This window comes from Electrona antarctica, assembly GCF_951216825.1.
Source record: "Electrona antarctica genome assembly, chromosome: 7".
Taxonomy (NCBI): domain Eukaryota; kingdom Metazoa; phylum Chordata; class Actinopteri; order Myctophiformes; family Myctophidae; genus Electrona; species Electrona antarctica.
This window is the reverse complement of record NC_136812.1, coordinates 41320563-41335217: the sequence shown is the minus strand read 5'-3', so window position 1 is coordinate 41335217 and position 14655 is coordinate 41320563. Positions and strand designations below refer to the sequence as shown.

The following is a 14655-nucleotide window of genomic DNA, read 5'->3' as shown; positions in this document are numbered from 1 at the left end:
ATTTTATGTTTTTGTTTTTTTCCCTCAGCAGCAGCCATTTGCTTGGGAATGAGACTTGACGTGTTCTTGTTTACTCAACCCAGCTGAGCTGGCAGGTATGTAGCTCATTATTTCCATGGTAACGGAAGAACCACTCTCCAATGGCTGTTCAAAGTGGAACCTATGAAAGCAACCAAAAAAGCAAATGGGAACCTCCTCCATAATTTCACTACATTTTGAAATGCACGGCTCTATCTGTGTGATACTCACACTTGGGCGGGAGGAGGACGAAGGTGCTGCATCCTCCGGCCCGGTGGGGGCTTCTCACTGAACCAGTAGAAGTGTGTGTGCGTGTGCGTGTGCGTGTGCGTGTGCGTGTGTGTGTGTGTGTGTGTGTGGACCTTTACGGGTCCAATTTGTTCTAATTGTATACACTCTCGGAGTTACACACCTGCATGTAATGATCCATTAGGTTCCTATCGCTATCAATCATTTAGCTGGGCTGCAGGGGACTCCCTAGAACCCTTTTCCTCCCCAATTTAGTCGTTATGGCAATTCATTCCTCCACACACACACACGCACACACGCACGCACGCACGCACGCACGCACACACACACACGCACACACACACACACACACTAGGGGCGACTGTGGCTCAGGAGGTAGAGCAGGTCGTCCAATGATCCATGGGCCGGCGGTTCGAATCCCGGCTCCTCCTGTCTACATGTCGAAGTGTCCTTGGGCAAGACACTGAACCCCAAATTGCTCCCTATGTGCTGGTTGGTACCTTGCATGGCTTCCGCCGCAATCGGTGTATGAATGGGTGAATGTAATGCACAATCTATGTAAAGCGCCTTGGATAAAGGCACTATATAAATGCCCCATTTACCATTTACCATTTACACACACACACACACACACACACACATTTGCACTTTTGCAAATGTTCGCTATCGGATTTGTTTTAGGCTACAGGAATGGCGGCCAACAGTAGACTTGTGGAAAATTGTGACCTGCATTAGTAGCCTATTGATCTCATATGAATATGATATGACATATAGCCAAAATGTTGTTGTTTTTTTAGATAATGTTGATTGGATTTTTATGAATCATTTTCTGACAATGAAATTGATCAGATGAGAGGGTCAAGTAAGCTCTATAGCCACATGAGCTCCATAGCAACAAGGAAGGAGCTTGGTGTCATTGTTGCGTTGGAGATATCATGACACATGAGCATCATAATGCACATAATGCACGCACATCGCACACGCACGCACACACACACACACACACACACACACACACACACACACACACACACAGTCACACACACAGTCACACACACACACACACACACACACACACACACACACACACACACACACACACAGTCACACACACACACACAATGCACCATTTACCATTTACCATCTGCTGGGAAATAGGCCTACAATTATACAATGTCTGCGAAAACTGTAAAGGATGAATCCAAGAAATTGGCTTGTTTCCATTGGGGTTTTGTACTCGAAAAATGACATGATAATCATAGGCTAAATAATATATTACCTCCTATAGCTTACTAATTAATTACAGTAGCTATGTATATCGACTTCAAGTTCTCTTTTCTGTGCGTGTTTTAGTTAACCCCAGGTGGAGTCAATTAATCAACACACGGATCAATTAATAATCATATTGTATTTATTATGTTAACGCAAAGTCGCACACACACACACACACACGCACGCACGCACACACACGCACACACGCACGCACACACACACACACACACACACACACACACACACACACACACACACACACACACACACCGCCGCCAGCAGCAGCTCAGTCACTCACGTGGGAGTTGGGTTGGAGGTGAGTGGTGACCACCATGCACCACCACCTGCACCACCACCACCAGTCCACCACCATCATCATCATCGTCGTCGTCATCATCATCATATTCATATCGATATGTCAGTGAGTCGTGCGCTTTCTTTGGGGAGGGTGCGAGAACGCGCGTTATTCTCCGTGCACTTTTAAACGGCTTTTGTCTTCCGATTTCGCCACGGTGCAGTGTTTCTTTTTCTGTTTGCTTTTTTCTTTATTTCTTTTTGGCAATAGGAACAAGGAACTATAAACTGCCGATTGAGCCGCGATGGTAAAGCGACACCTCGCTGGGAAGTTATTTTTAGTTGCCACTGAGTCTCACGAATCGCGATGACAGGCGATGCCAGTGCGCGCTGCGGGGACAAGGTGACGGAGGTCTAGTGGCATTTATTTTGCACACACAGAGAGACAGAGCGCGCCAGCTCTTTGGGCGAAAGTGGCGACAGAATGAAGTCGAGGCGAGATAAACTGAAAATCCCCTCTCTCACCCTGGAGTAAGTTTTGGTTTGATTGTTCCGTATGAATGTGTAGACAGTAGACAAACTGTGTCTGTGAACTAGAGCTAGGCTACTATATGTCTGTCATAATTGGCGTATAAGGCTAGCAGATAAGTTAGATATAGACATATAGATAGTTACAAGTTAACTTACAACAATATCCTATACTAGCATGATGTCCATGATGTTTTTAAATCCGGTATCAACAATTTAAAGCGGATTTATTATTTGACAATGATAATCTGATATGTGATATGCACTAGATCCTAACGATAGACAAATCTGCGTCATGAAGTTTTCCTAGGCTCTATATCTGCAGCTGACCATATTGAACATTGTGCCTGGTGCCTAATGATAATAATAATCCCTGCTAAACCTTGATGTGGTTTAAATTTAAATCCTCAGTGTTAATTTAACTCTGAGAGGGTACAGATGGAACCAAATTGACCCTTAGGTCCAAAGTTCCTACACTCTGCAGTACAAATCATTTGTAAATGGATCATAAAATACACGGTTGATTTATTTTTTACTGCAGTGTAAATGGCTGTGATTCTTTGATACAGTGTGAGGTGACAGACTGAGTTACAGGTGGCAAAGAGTCAATGACTATGGCTTTTATGCTGCTAACTGAGCATACTGATAAAAACTATTTTACCGAAGCTGTATCGCCTTTTTAAAAATTGTAAATGGACACAGAATAGTCAAACGTTTCAGCCTTTGCAACACAATCTCACAAATAGTATAAGTATAGGCTATAGTCCTATAGCGATGAATTGGTGAGGAAAATATACAGAGCTGCATTTAACCTGATGGTTATAGGCCTATACATTTTTTAGGTGATTTTTACTTCACATTTGAATGTGTCGTTATACCTCAATATGTTAAGGACAAATTCTACAAATAATATTGCTACATTCAATATTGAACCCTAGCATCCTTATAGGCCTACTCTGGACATGTCACCATAATAGGTGGGGAAAAAACATTAGGTGCAAACATGCAAATGGTATTTCAGCAAAGAGATTTGGTACAGGGAAAAAGGAGGGTCCTATACTGATTAATTAATAGACTCAGACAGTCCTTTCATAACAGGCCTAGTCTCTATACATCCTGTGTTTGATGCCTTGCTCGTAATTGTCTAAAAAAACACTCTACATTCTTACTCAAGAATATCTGTACAAAACACATCATGTCCTTGCTTTTGACTATTATTTATATATATATGTGGACATTATGGCTGTTTACTTTTATTCAAATTAATGTAGTTGTAATGTGTGTAATGTGTTAGTCTGGAATATTGGGAGAGCCCACCTTGTCCTTGTTGATTGTTCTGTGTTGTACTGCTGGGGACGCCCCTTGGAAACAAGACAATGCATCTCAAGGGGGTTCATACTACTCTATGGTTCATACTCTAATCAGATGTTGAAATAGAATAGCAGCATCCTCCTGTATACATGTCCACTACAGGTCTACTGCACAGCTTCTGGAATGATTTGTGTATCTTGTTGTTGTTGTTGTTGTTCCGCCCTTCCTATAGCTACATCAAAGGGGTTTACAGTTCAGAATCCACCCACTCTCCTCTCAGAGTGAATGTATTGGGGGTGGGGTACACTGTAAAATCATGAGTGTACATTTAACTCAGAGAGTCTACAAAATGCAATTGTAGACTCTCTCTTCAAATGCAAATGCGACTCTCTACAAATGCAATGTGGACTTTCTACAAATGCGACCAAATTAACCATATTTTGGTTGCATTTGTAGAAGGTCCACGTTGCATTTGTTCCATGTGTAGGCTATCTTGCGTTAAATGTATATAGCCTACACTCAGGATTTGATTGTGTAGGAGATCCCTCTTCACAGCGCGGTGCTGTGATCCAATCCTCTCCATCCCACACGGAGCTTTGGCTGATCATGGTGAGTCATTTCATTTTCATATGGAGTCTTTCAGCTGGTGCTCTTTTAATCCCACGAGGCGGGTGTGGGATTCAGTGTCTGCCTAAAGCGGCTTGTTTTGGAGGGAGGGAGGGAAAGAGAGAGAGAGAGAGAGAGAGAGAGAGAGAGAGATAAATTGATTGCTGGTGGTGGGATCAAACCTGTGACATTCTTATCACAGGATGTCCTCTCTAATGTTTTCTGATACTGATCTGCATGCAACACACAAAGAGGCGATGAGACAATCTCCCAGAGAGAGAAAGAGAGAGCATATGTGTGTGTGTGTGTGTGTGTGTGTGTGTGTGTGCGTGCGTGCGTGCGTGCGTGCGTGCGTGCGTGCGTGCGTGCGTGCGTGCGTGCGTGCGTGCGTGCGTGCGTGATTAAAGTTGTATACAGCAAAACATTGAACATATAGCCAGTTGAATTCAAAAGAGAAAAGACACATACGTCACAATACGTCTTTGCACACAATCACGCAGATCAGGAAAATAGATAATGTAAGCCATTGATTCACTAGTAAGACGCCTGAGGGCGAGAAGGTGCACCCATCCGCCTTGTTGACAGCAGACTTCTGGGCGAGGGCTGGCGCTTTGGCATGGGGGGTCAGATCAACATGGAATGAATTCTATACCGGCCATATAAGGAGCATGTCTTAGTGTAGCCTACATGGGTTTGATGAGGTCAGATCAACCTATGGAATGTCAGAACAGGTCAGCTCCAGACAGTATGGAGATCTAAGGGTGGTATAGGGGCCATTCTCTTGAGTGTACAACAGGGTTTTATGAGGGCCCAGGTAGGGCCGGGCCTTCATTTCCGGGCCTGTTGAGAACTCTAGTTTTCGCCGGCTGCCGGGCGCGGCTGCACTAATAACTTTGGGGCAGGCCCGTCTAGAGTTTGAATGCACAGGTATCAGTCAAAAGGGAGACATCGAAGAGGATGGATGGATGGGGAAGGATCAACATATGGAATGTCAGAACCGGTTCTGACATATCCATATATGGAGATCTAAGGGTTTGAGGTTTGAGGTTTGAGGTCAGATGTAGAGTTGCTGGCCAATATTGATGACATCAGGAATCTCCATATGGGCTTAACTGCATGCGACAGCAGGTCGCATTTACTATGACATCAGGGTCTCCAGTCTCTACATCTCCATCCCTGATGATGTCACATGATGTCACGAGACCTGGGCACCATATATGGCGCCCGACACACACTGGTGCCCGACACACTGACGGGAAATGTGCGATTCCATAGTTAACTGCGACCTTCGGTCGCAATAATACCATATCACACCTTGAGTAAGAAAGATTACTCAAGGCTATAGGTTGCTGTACTGTATGCCCTCATTGGCCTAATAATAAAATCTGCAGTTGTGTATACTGTTCTGTGCCAGGGTGTGTAATCACTCACTACGCGCTGCTTAGTAGAAGTAGTACAGTAGAAAGACTGGCGCTAGGCCCTCCTATGCCCAGCTTTGTGTGTTTTAGTGATGACTTGATTGGCTGAGCACCCCATAGCGATGATTTGATTGGCTGAGCGAAGTAAGTACTGATAAAAAGTGAGGGCAGAGAAGTGAGGCCAATTCCGGCCGGAATGACAGAAAAGTGATGATGTATGATGATAAGAGCGCCCCTCACTTCATAGGAGTGTGATTTTTGAGGGGTGCTGCTATCCTAATATATATATCCTAATCAGCTATTAATAGTGTAGATTTCTGTCCACAAACATTAAATTCCCATTGACAATGAATGGAGAATGTTACGTCATAGTGTCTGAGCAAATAGTGTCTATTTTACGTCATGTTGATGTACGAGGATAAGAGCGCCCCACACTTACACACAGGTATGATTTATTTTCCATCTATAATGACATGTACAAAATTGGGATGCCAGGGTTTACCACATGAACCACATAGCTTCCCTATTCGGGGAACATTCAGCGAAAATAGCCAATCTTACAAGCTCACAGCGCGCCGAGCGAGTTGCATATAGTTGCGTGTTGGGAGCTTGTAGATCAGCTATTTTCGCCAAAGATATTTAGCGCACAGTGAAAACAGTAGGGGGCCTAGTGCCCTGGGGGACGCCAGTCTACTAATAACACAGGGTTTAAGTGGCTAGAGAGATTAGATAAAGAGCAAGGCATCAAACACAGGGTGTACAATTAGAGAATGTATACTGTGATAAACACAGTAAAGAGAGATTGTATGGGGGCACGGTGGCGCAGTCACTAGCGCCGGCGATCGTTTCACAGTGAAAAGGTATTGGACTGGATTACCACCGGGGACACAGTGGCACTGGGGCGTGTTCTCTCCTCCGCGTCATCAGTGCCCATACCCGAGGCAGGGTTGGCGAAAGGGCCTTTCTGTGTGGAGTTTGAATGTTCTCCCCGTGTCCCCTATGGGCAGTGGTTCCCAAACTTTTTCATGTCAAGGACCCCCCAAATTGACACTACTTAGCCCGTGGACCCCCATTTGAAAAGATATGCCAGGGACCCTTATAAGAGAAGATTTTTACGGCTCGAGCAATGATTCTCAACCCGTTTAATTTCTATACAGACCCCCATTTAATGGCATTTCTATCTCTGAGACCCCAATTTACATTGTAAAATCAATGTTAATTTAACTCTGAGAGTGTACAAATTTGTACACTCTCTGTACAAGTTTAGGCAAATGGCACCGGGTGAAAAATGGGTTACAAAATCTTAAAATTTTGAAAGAGAGATTGTACATTTTGAAAAGAGTTTAGGCCGGCATATAGTTTTTGAAAAGTTGTGGCTATAGGATCAGGGTTAGGTACGTACTACGTAATGCGTATAGTATACATTTGAGAATTGACTCAACATGGTCTGCATCTATAGTCCCGTTCAAATGGAACATTTTGGGGATTCAAATATGTCGTCACTGTACCCACTTCTGTGCATAGTGTACAGGGACCAGGTTTTCTCTGGCGACCAGGCTGTGAGTTAGCTACACGTGACGGGATCATCATCACAGCCCTGCATGCAGGGGCTGCATCTCCCCTGGCTGTACTGTATTACTATGACAACAGCTTCATTAGTGCTTCGCTACAGCCACTGGCTGTGTGTCTGCAGTAAGAAACCTCTGACTGCAGCATGCAGAGACAATAGATGCACTGTGGGAGAATTATTATCTCCATTGTCTATTTGTACAGCAGTTGCAATACTTTGTGCCAACGACTCTGTTGTTAGAAACGTTTGAAAGATTTTCCAAAAGATGTTTTTTTTTTAAATTGCCAATCTCCAAGCTCATGATGCGAACTTGCAAAAAGTATGTAGTATATAAGGTTGACGAGGTTAAAGGATTAGTTCAGAATTTTGGACTTAAAGCTGTAGGAAATACTTGCCATTAATATAGTGGTCGCAAAGGTTAATTGCCTATGAGTCCTGTGGTGGGAGTTCTGCTCTGGTTTTGGTGAATATTAAATAGTTCCGGGCATTTGGTGGGGGCCACTGGGGGTCACGCATTAAAAATAAATGAATCCACAAAACTAGCGTAATTTGTATTGTTGACCTATTTCTACATGCAATTTCTAGTGCAATTTTCGTTAAACTTTGACCCCTCTGTCACATATGGTTTTGTGCTGCTGCTGGCGTAGTGATACTGGACACCAGTGTTGGAAAAAGTACTCAAATGTTTTACTTAAGTAAAAGTATCAATACTGCTAAGCAGAAATACTCTGTTACAAATAAAAGTCCAGAAGTATTGGTATCAAAATGTACTTAAAGTACTAAAAGTAAAAGTAGCCTACTCATATTGCAGAATGTCCCATTTCACAAGTTCAAAATGTGTACAAAATCCTTTGAAAATAGCCAATCTACAGGTACAAGTTCACAATGCACCGCATTGTATGAGCTTATAGATCAGCTCATTTCAAATGGCCGAAATGTATATATATAGTTGAAGTGGTTAATGTACATTTTCTATTCAAATTTAAACTAGTAGCTAAAGTTTTCAAATAATTGTAGTCGAGTAAAAGTAAAAATTTTGGCTCTGAGATGTAGTGGAATAGAAGTAAAAGTATTGGAAATTGGAAATACTCAAGTAAGGTACAAATACCTCAAAATTGTATTTGTACTTTTTATCTGCTATTTACGATTACCGTATAAATCGTAGCCCTAGGCTAAGGTACTTAAAGGTGCTAACTACGTACATGTTCGTAGACAACCGTATACTCCATATATGAAAGCGGCAATTTACCTTGCTCCGGTTGCTATGGAGAGCCTCCGTCCTCACCAGCTATGGGATTTTTAAATTGGTTCACCCCCACCAAATGAACGGAACTACTTACTATTCACCAAAACAAGACCAGAACTCCCACCAATCAATTAATACCTTTGCAACCACTATATTAATGCAAGTATTTCCTACAACTTTAAGTCAAAAAATCTGAATAACCCTTTAAATGATTTTGATGCTATATTAACTTAATTGGCCTCACTTTTAATGTAAGTTGTAATAAGTCATGTTGTATATTAAAATGTTATACAGTGCCTTAGGGGCTGAGCCCCCCTGAAGGTCTTAGATAGGTCTTATCGGTGGTATGTCAGGAAATCAATAGGAAACATCAAAAGCACCTTGTCAGCATCTTGTCATACGCAACGTGAGGGGCTGAGCAGGCGAATGTGTGATGTTATGATAATGCACACAGGAGCGAATCTCTGGGAGTTCAATGCTGTGTAACCTTCAATTAAAGGCAGAGTAACTGAAGTGATATTTTCTTAAAATTAATGTTACGGTATAGCACTCTATATTCTGATAGCAATCACTGCCATATAGTGTTTTTTTTTCCAGTAACAACTCTTTAATAGGATATCAATGCAGGATGCAGAATAAGCAAGTGAAATTGGAAGTGATGAAACAAAAACAAATTAGCAGCAGACAAAATTGGAACTAATAAATTATCTTTGTGTGAGTTCTCTACAAAGATCATGGATGGGGAGACCCCACACTACAGCAATTCAGAATATAGAGCCTTAACGTTTTAACAATACACCTTTTGTTGTAACCAAATAAATATACACTTACCACTTAAATAATAACCATATACAACCTTTTACATTTTAGGGATTGTGTAAAAAAGATGATAGCAGCCTATTTGCGGCCCAAACACAAGGTTGATTTTTGATCAAAAGCCATGGAGAGGAGCTCATCATATACCTAAATGCCATTTAACTTAATCACTTAAACACTTTGTTGTACGTCATTTCTGAACATACAAGCTCACAATGCAGCATTTTTAGCGTCTGCTATTTTCTCTGAATGTTTATAGAATGTTTGCCCATTTTTGCTGAATGTTCGCCTATTATGACATGCCCAGAATAAGGACACTAGGGTGTTTGAACTCTCCATCAGCGTTAAATAAGCCCCAGAAAATGTCCTGTCCTGTCTGCCTGCCGTACGATCTAACCGTCACTTGGCTCAGAGTCCACTGAAGTGTTATATAGCAGTAACAGTACACAGAGTCCCCTCTTATAAAACCAGTCCTGTCACGGCTGTCACTGTCAACACAGCTGTGTGTCACAGATGATGCAAACATGGTTCATAACATCTGTAATAAGAGAGCCCCACACTGGAGTATAACAGCAGCGTGGCTGTTGCTGACTGGTGGTCGGTCAGATGACTTGCGTTTGTTGATGCTGACTCAGCACAACTGATCTCTCTGTACATGTGTTCCCTTACAGTCTGTCCCCCACCTGCCAGAGTCCCACCCTGCTGAGCCCATGCAGCTCCTGCAGTCCCTGCAGCCCCTTGCAAACCCTGCACCCCTGGAGGTAAGAGACCCCCGCAGTCGATCACCAGTGGTGGAAACTAAGTACCACATTGTGAAAGTGGAAAGTGGAAAGTGACACATTGTGAGCTTGCTATTTTATTTTTAAGTGGTGCAACCACTTCCTTAAGTGACTATGTGTGTGGGTGGTTGGGTGGGTGCGTCTGAGCACGAAAACAGCATGGTTGTTTTTCACCACCTGCGCAACCTAACACACACACAAACACACGCACATATTAACTGTATATATGGTGATTTCGGGTGTGCCAGTACAGTACAGTACAGTGACAGTACAGTAGAGGGACCCCCACACGGTAACTTTGTCATTTCTCAACCGTTTCGGACGTGGGGCGGCTCACCGGAATCGGGCTGGCACCCTGGGTCTATTATTCCAAATGTAATTAAAGACCAGATGAAATGGCTTTTTGCGACCATATCGTGACGTACTTTCCTAGTGAAACGGGGTCTGTGGTTTCAGTGGGGGCAGTGTCCTCCTCATATCTTGAAAACCGTCTAAGCCAATCGACTTCAGACGCGGCGTGTGGTACCTTCCTAGGGTTGGTCAAATTGGCGGTTGGTTGTCCAGAATGTCCATATATGGAGATCTGTTTGTCCTTAAAGGTCCTAAACTGTTTGTCATCGCAACCACAGAACCAAACCTCAAGTTGTCTGAACAGCAGAAGTTGAAAGGATTTAGATGAGTTATTGATTTCAGCCTCTGTGGAGGCAAACATCACATTACTCACATTGCAGAAACAATGAAGACGAATGACTTGGATAATAATATGTGATATTTAAGCAATGAAGGGCTTCTCTATACCCAGATATGTTGGCATTGGTGTCGTGGGCCTTGTCATTACAAAGAGATATCATCAATGTGTCCTAGGGACCCCAAGAAGGAAAGATTTGTTTTTTGAATCTAAATTATTCAAACTTTTTCAAAGTTTTTCAAGATTTTGTACTTTTATCAGTATAAAATAGGGTTAAACTGGTTAAACTGGAGTCCCCCTGGGGCCCCTGGGTCGACCCCGGAACCCACTTTGAGAACCATTGGTGTAGGAGTGGCCACTTCACAGCCCAGTGCTGTGATCCAATCCTCTCTGTCCCACACAGAGCTTTGGCTGATCATCGTGAGTCATTTCATTTACATATTGGGTCTCTCTTGGAACCCCCTCAAGGGCCCCCACTCCCCACTTTGGAGAACCGCTGGTGTAAACACTTTGATCCACATGTATGTATGTATGTATGTATATATACCACATAAACTACAACTTCTCAGGAAATAATTAAACTTTGTTCCAATGAATCCAATATAGTTATTTATTCCCAAACTCTTGTTAATACTTTTCATTTGTTTAAAATGTATAAGCCCACAGACAGACTAGCAAAAACGGCAGATCTACAAGCTTACACCGCATCGCAATACGATACGTTGCCAGCTATTTTTGCAGCTTGTGTGTGATATTGTAGTATGACGAAAAAACAAAAACATCAAAAGTGGAAACATGGAAATACAAGGTTTCCACCCGACAGCGGCGGTATTTAAGGGCAAAACGCTTCACATTCGGAGACACGTGGAAAACAAAATCTCCCACGTGTTTTTCTGTCTTTTTTTCCCTTTTTTAAAAAGGTTTTCATGCTCCCAGAGGAAAATGGTATCACTTCTTATTTGTCTCTCTCAGTCTATGTGGGTTGCTTGGCAACGGGCCTGGGTGATGTGGAGGAAGGAAGGCATTAAGAGCAAACACCGGGAGCAGCATCCAGCATAGTGTCACTTTTGGACAGAAACCTTGTATGTCCTAAACCCTTACTTTTCAGCAAACGAAAAACAGAAACTGTGCTCCAATGCATCCAATGCAGTTATTATTTGGTCCCAAGCCCTTGTTAATACCTTTTCATTGGTTCAATCAAATTGCCTAATGGGTGGACGGACGGTGAACGGTGGATGTCACAAACATAGCATGCAGACTTGCAAGGCACACCGTTGTTCGGATCAAACGCACCAAACTTGGCACAAACACGGGCCAGGGGTCTGCCATCAGAGTATCCACTCGGGCGACTGTGGCTCAAGAGGTAGAGCAGGTTGTCCAATGATCCATGGGTCGGCGGTTCGAATCCCGGCTCCTCCTGTCTACATGTCGAAGTGTCCTTGGGCAAGACACTGAACCCCAAATTGCTCCCGATGTGCTGGTTGGTACCTTGCATGGCTTCTGCTGCAATCGGTGTATGAATGTGTGTGTGAATGGGTGAATGTAATGCACAATCTATGTAAAGCGCCTTGGATAAAGGCGCTATATAAATGCACCATTTACCATTTACCACACCAGGGGCTACGTATGACCCCCAGGGGCCTCATCAGAGGGGCCCCCAAACTTGGTACAAACACAGTGGATTGTTGCTCCAATCCAGGGCCTGCACCTCATATAGGCAATCTAAGCGGCCAGTGAAAAAAATTAAATAAATACAGCTAAACAAAGGGTATTTATTAAATGTAGTTTATCATATAATTAAATATTAAAAAATCACACCTGTGTGAAGTGAGGGGCGCTAATATATTAAAGTCTAACTCATGTTTCTATGATTAGGTGAGGTGATGTAAAACAAACGGTGTCAAAACAAACATTAAATTCTCTTTATTGGTAATGGCATTTTTTTTTTAAATTCTTTATTTACCCAGGGAAGTAGCTGAGCACAGGTGCTCATTTTCACACACACGCACACCCACACACTAAAACCTGGGAGCTGACCAGTACAACCACAGTCTTATACTGTTGGCCACTAAGCAGCTCCAGGGGGAGCAGTCGGGGGTTCAGTGCCTTGCTCAAGGGCACTTCAGCGGTGTTGGGTGAGTGATGACAATCACTTCCCCACCCAGATTTTTCCTGCCCGTCCGGGGAATCGAACCGGCAACCTTTCGGCAACAAGGGCGCTCCTTAGGCCACCACTGCCCAACATTTAATGTTTGTATTAGGGACAAGATGAATGAGATTTTCCCTTCATTGTCAATGGCGTTTTAAAAACAAACATTGAACTAAAAACAAATATTAAACCTGTATATAGGACGGACTAGCGCCCCTCAAAGAAATATATATATATTTCACAGAATCAAAGGTATTATATGGTCATGAATCACCAGGATTCGGGATGGCTTGATTCTAGCCTTAAACATTTTTGTAAATCTCTATGGGAAAAAACGAATGGCAGATTTTTCAGTGGAAGCAGAAAACCACGCCCACTGCTATATGCCCTTTATACTAGGATAAGATTAGTAAAAACCAGTCACAAACACTACGAAATGCTATCAAACAAACAAAGAAGAAGATGAGAAGATCTCTATGGTAAATGATTGATCACAGTCATTGAGTAACGATGTGACAATGAGGTAGGCTTATGTTTAGACTCAAGTGACAGACAGACTACAAGAAAATGAAAAGGCAAAAGCCATCCGACCGGGGTGCCTATGGGGCCTCACTCACACACATGGAAGACAATTGTCTCATGATTGACCTGCGGGTGATGAGGGGGGACAAGACAGCTCCAATTAATTTCCTATGGAAGTCACATGGTTTTGAAGAGGCTGCCTTGTTGTGAGCGACAAGAGCGACACTTGAGGGATGAAGTATAGTAGGGCGTTGATTTGTGGAATTAATTTCCGACAGCAACGATGCACTGGCCTCAGCTGTGGGCGTGTGAAGAGTGATGAGTCACATCACATCATGTAACAGTAAAGCAGTGGTTCTCAACCTTTTTCATTTCAATGTTCCCCAGTTTGAGATGCATTATAGGCTACGGATCCCCATTTTATACAATTTTTTAAATCTCATGTCTCATGGATCCCCAATCTACTCTGTAAAATCATCAGCGTTATTTATTTATTTAAGATTTATTTGGGGGCTTTTAAACTCTGAGAGTGTACAAATGGAACCAAATGAACCCGTAATGCATACGGGCCCATGATGGTCGTGAGAACCAGCCTGCAGTAGAGAAAGCTATACATATACAAACTGGCTCTGGCTGATGACACAAAGCCTAACATCTCCCTTGGGCCGGGGAGGGGGGCCCTTTAGGCTAGTGGTTAGCGGTTAGTCTCCCTTCCCACTCAGAGCATCATGACAAGAACTATCAATAGGCTGACCTCACTAAACATATTACTTAAACCCCCAATTCCAAGTCTTCATTTCACATGAGTCTGGACAGATGTATTCTCACTTTATTCTGAATACTATACCCATTATTCGTGTATACATATTTTCTTCTGGGCTACTACTACATTGATTATATGTCAGTATTAAACCCAAGGAAAAATGTCCTAGTAAATACAATGTTCTGTTACACACAAATTACCTTATTTCGACCTCCCCCCACCTTCAGCACACTTCCATACTTTCTTCCCAATCAGAAGGTCCCCATGTTTTTTGTTTTGCAAACTGCTAATAAAGTCCTATTCAATCAATGCAATCAATCAAACACAAGCCCCTGGCACCAAACCACGGTAGTATATTTTTGTTATTTTATTTGCTATAATTTCTAATGTTTTGTTAATTCAAATTGTTGCTATGTTTTGCTTTTG

General features: G+C 42.8%; 1 protein-coding gene across 1 annotated transcript in view; it reads left to right on the top strand.

Annotated features, from left to right (window-relative positions):
* Positions 1-2154: 2154 nt before the first annotated feature.
* The window catches only part of LOC306926793 (microtubule-associated serine/threonine-protein kinase 3-like), a 49071-nt gene continuing 36570 nt past the window's right edge, over positions 2155-14655 (top strand). Inside the window, exons 1-2 of the mRNA XM_079506226.1 lie at positions 2155-2364; positions 10000-10089. Of these exons, the coding sequence (XP_079362352.1) occupies positions 2318-2364; positions 10000-10089 (137 nt within the window). The 5' untranslated portion in view covers positions 2155-2317. The remainder of the gene's footprint in view (positions 2365-9999; positions 10090-14655) is intronic.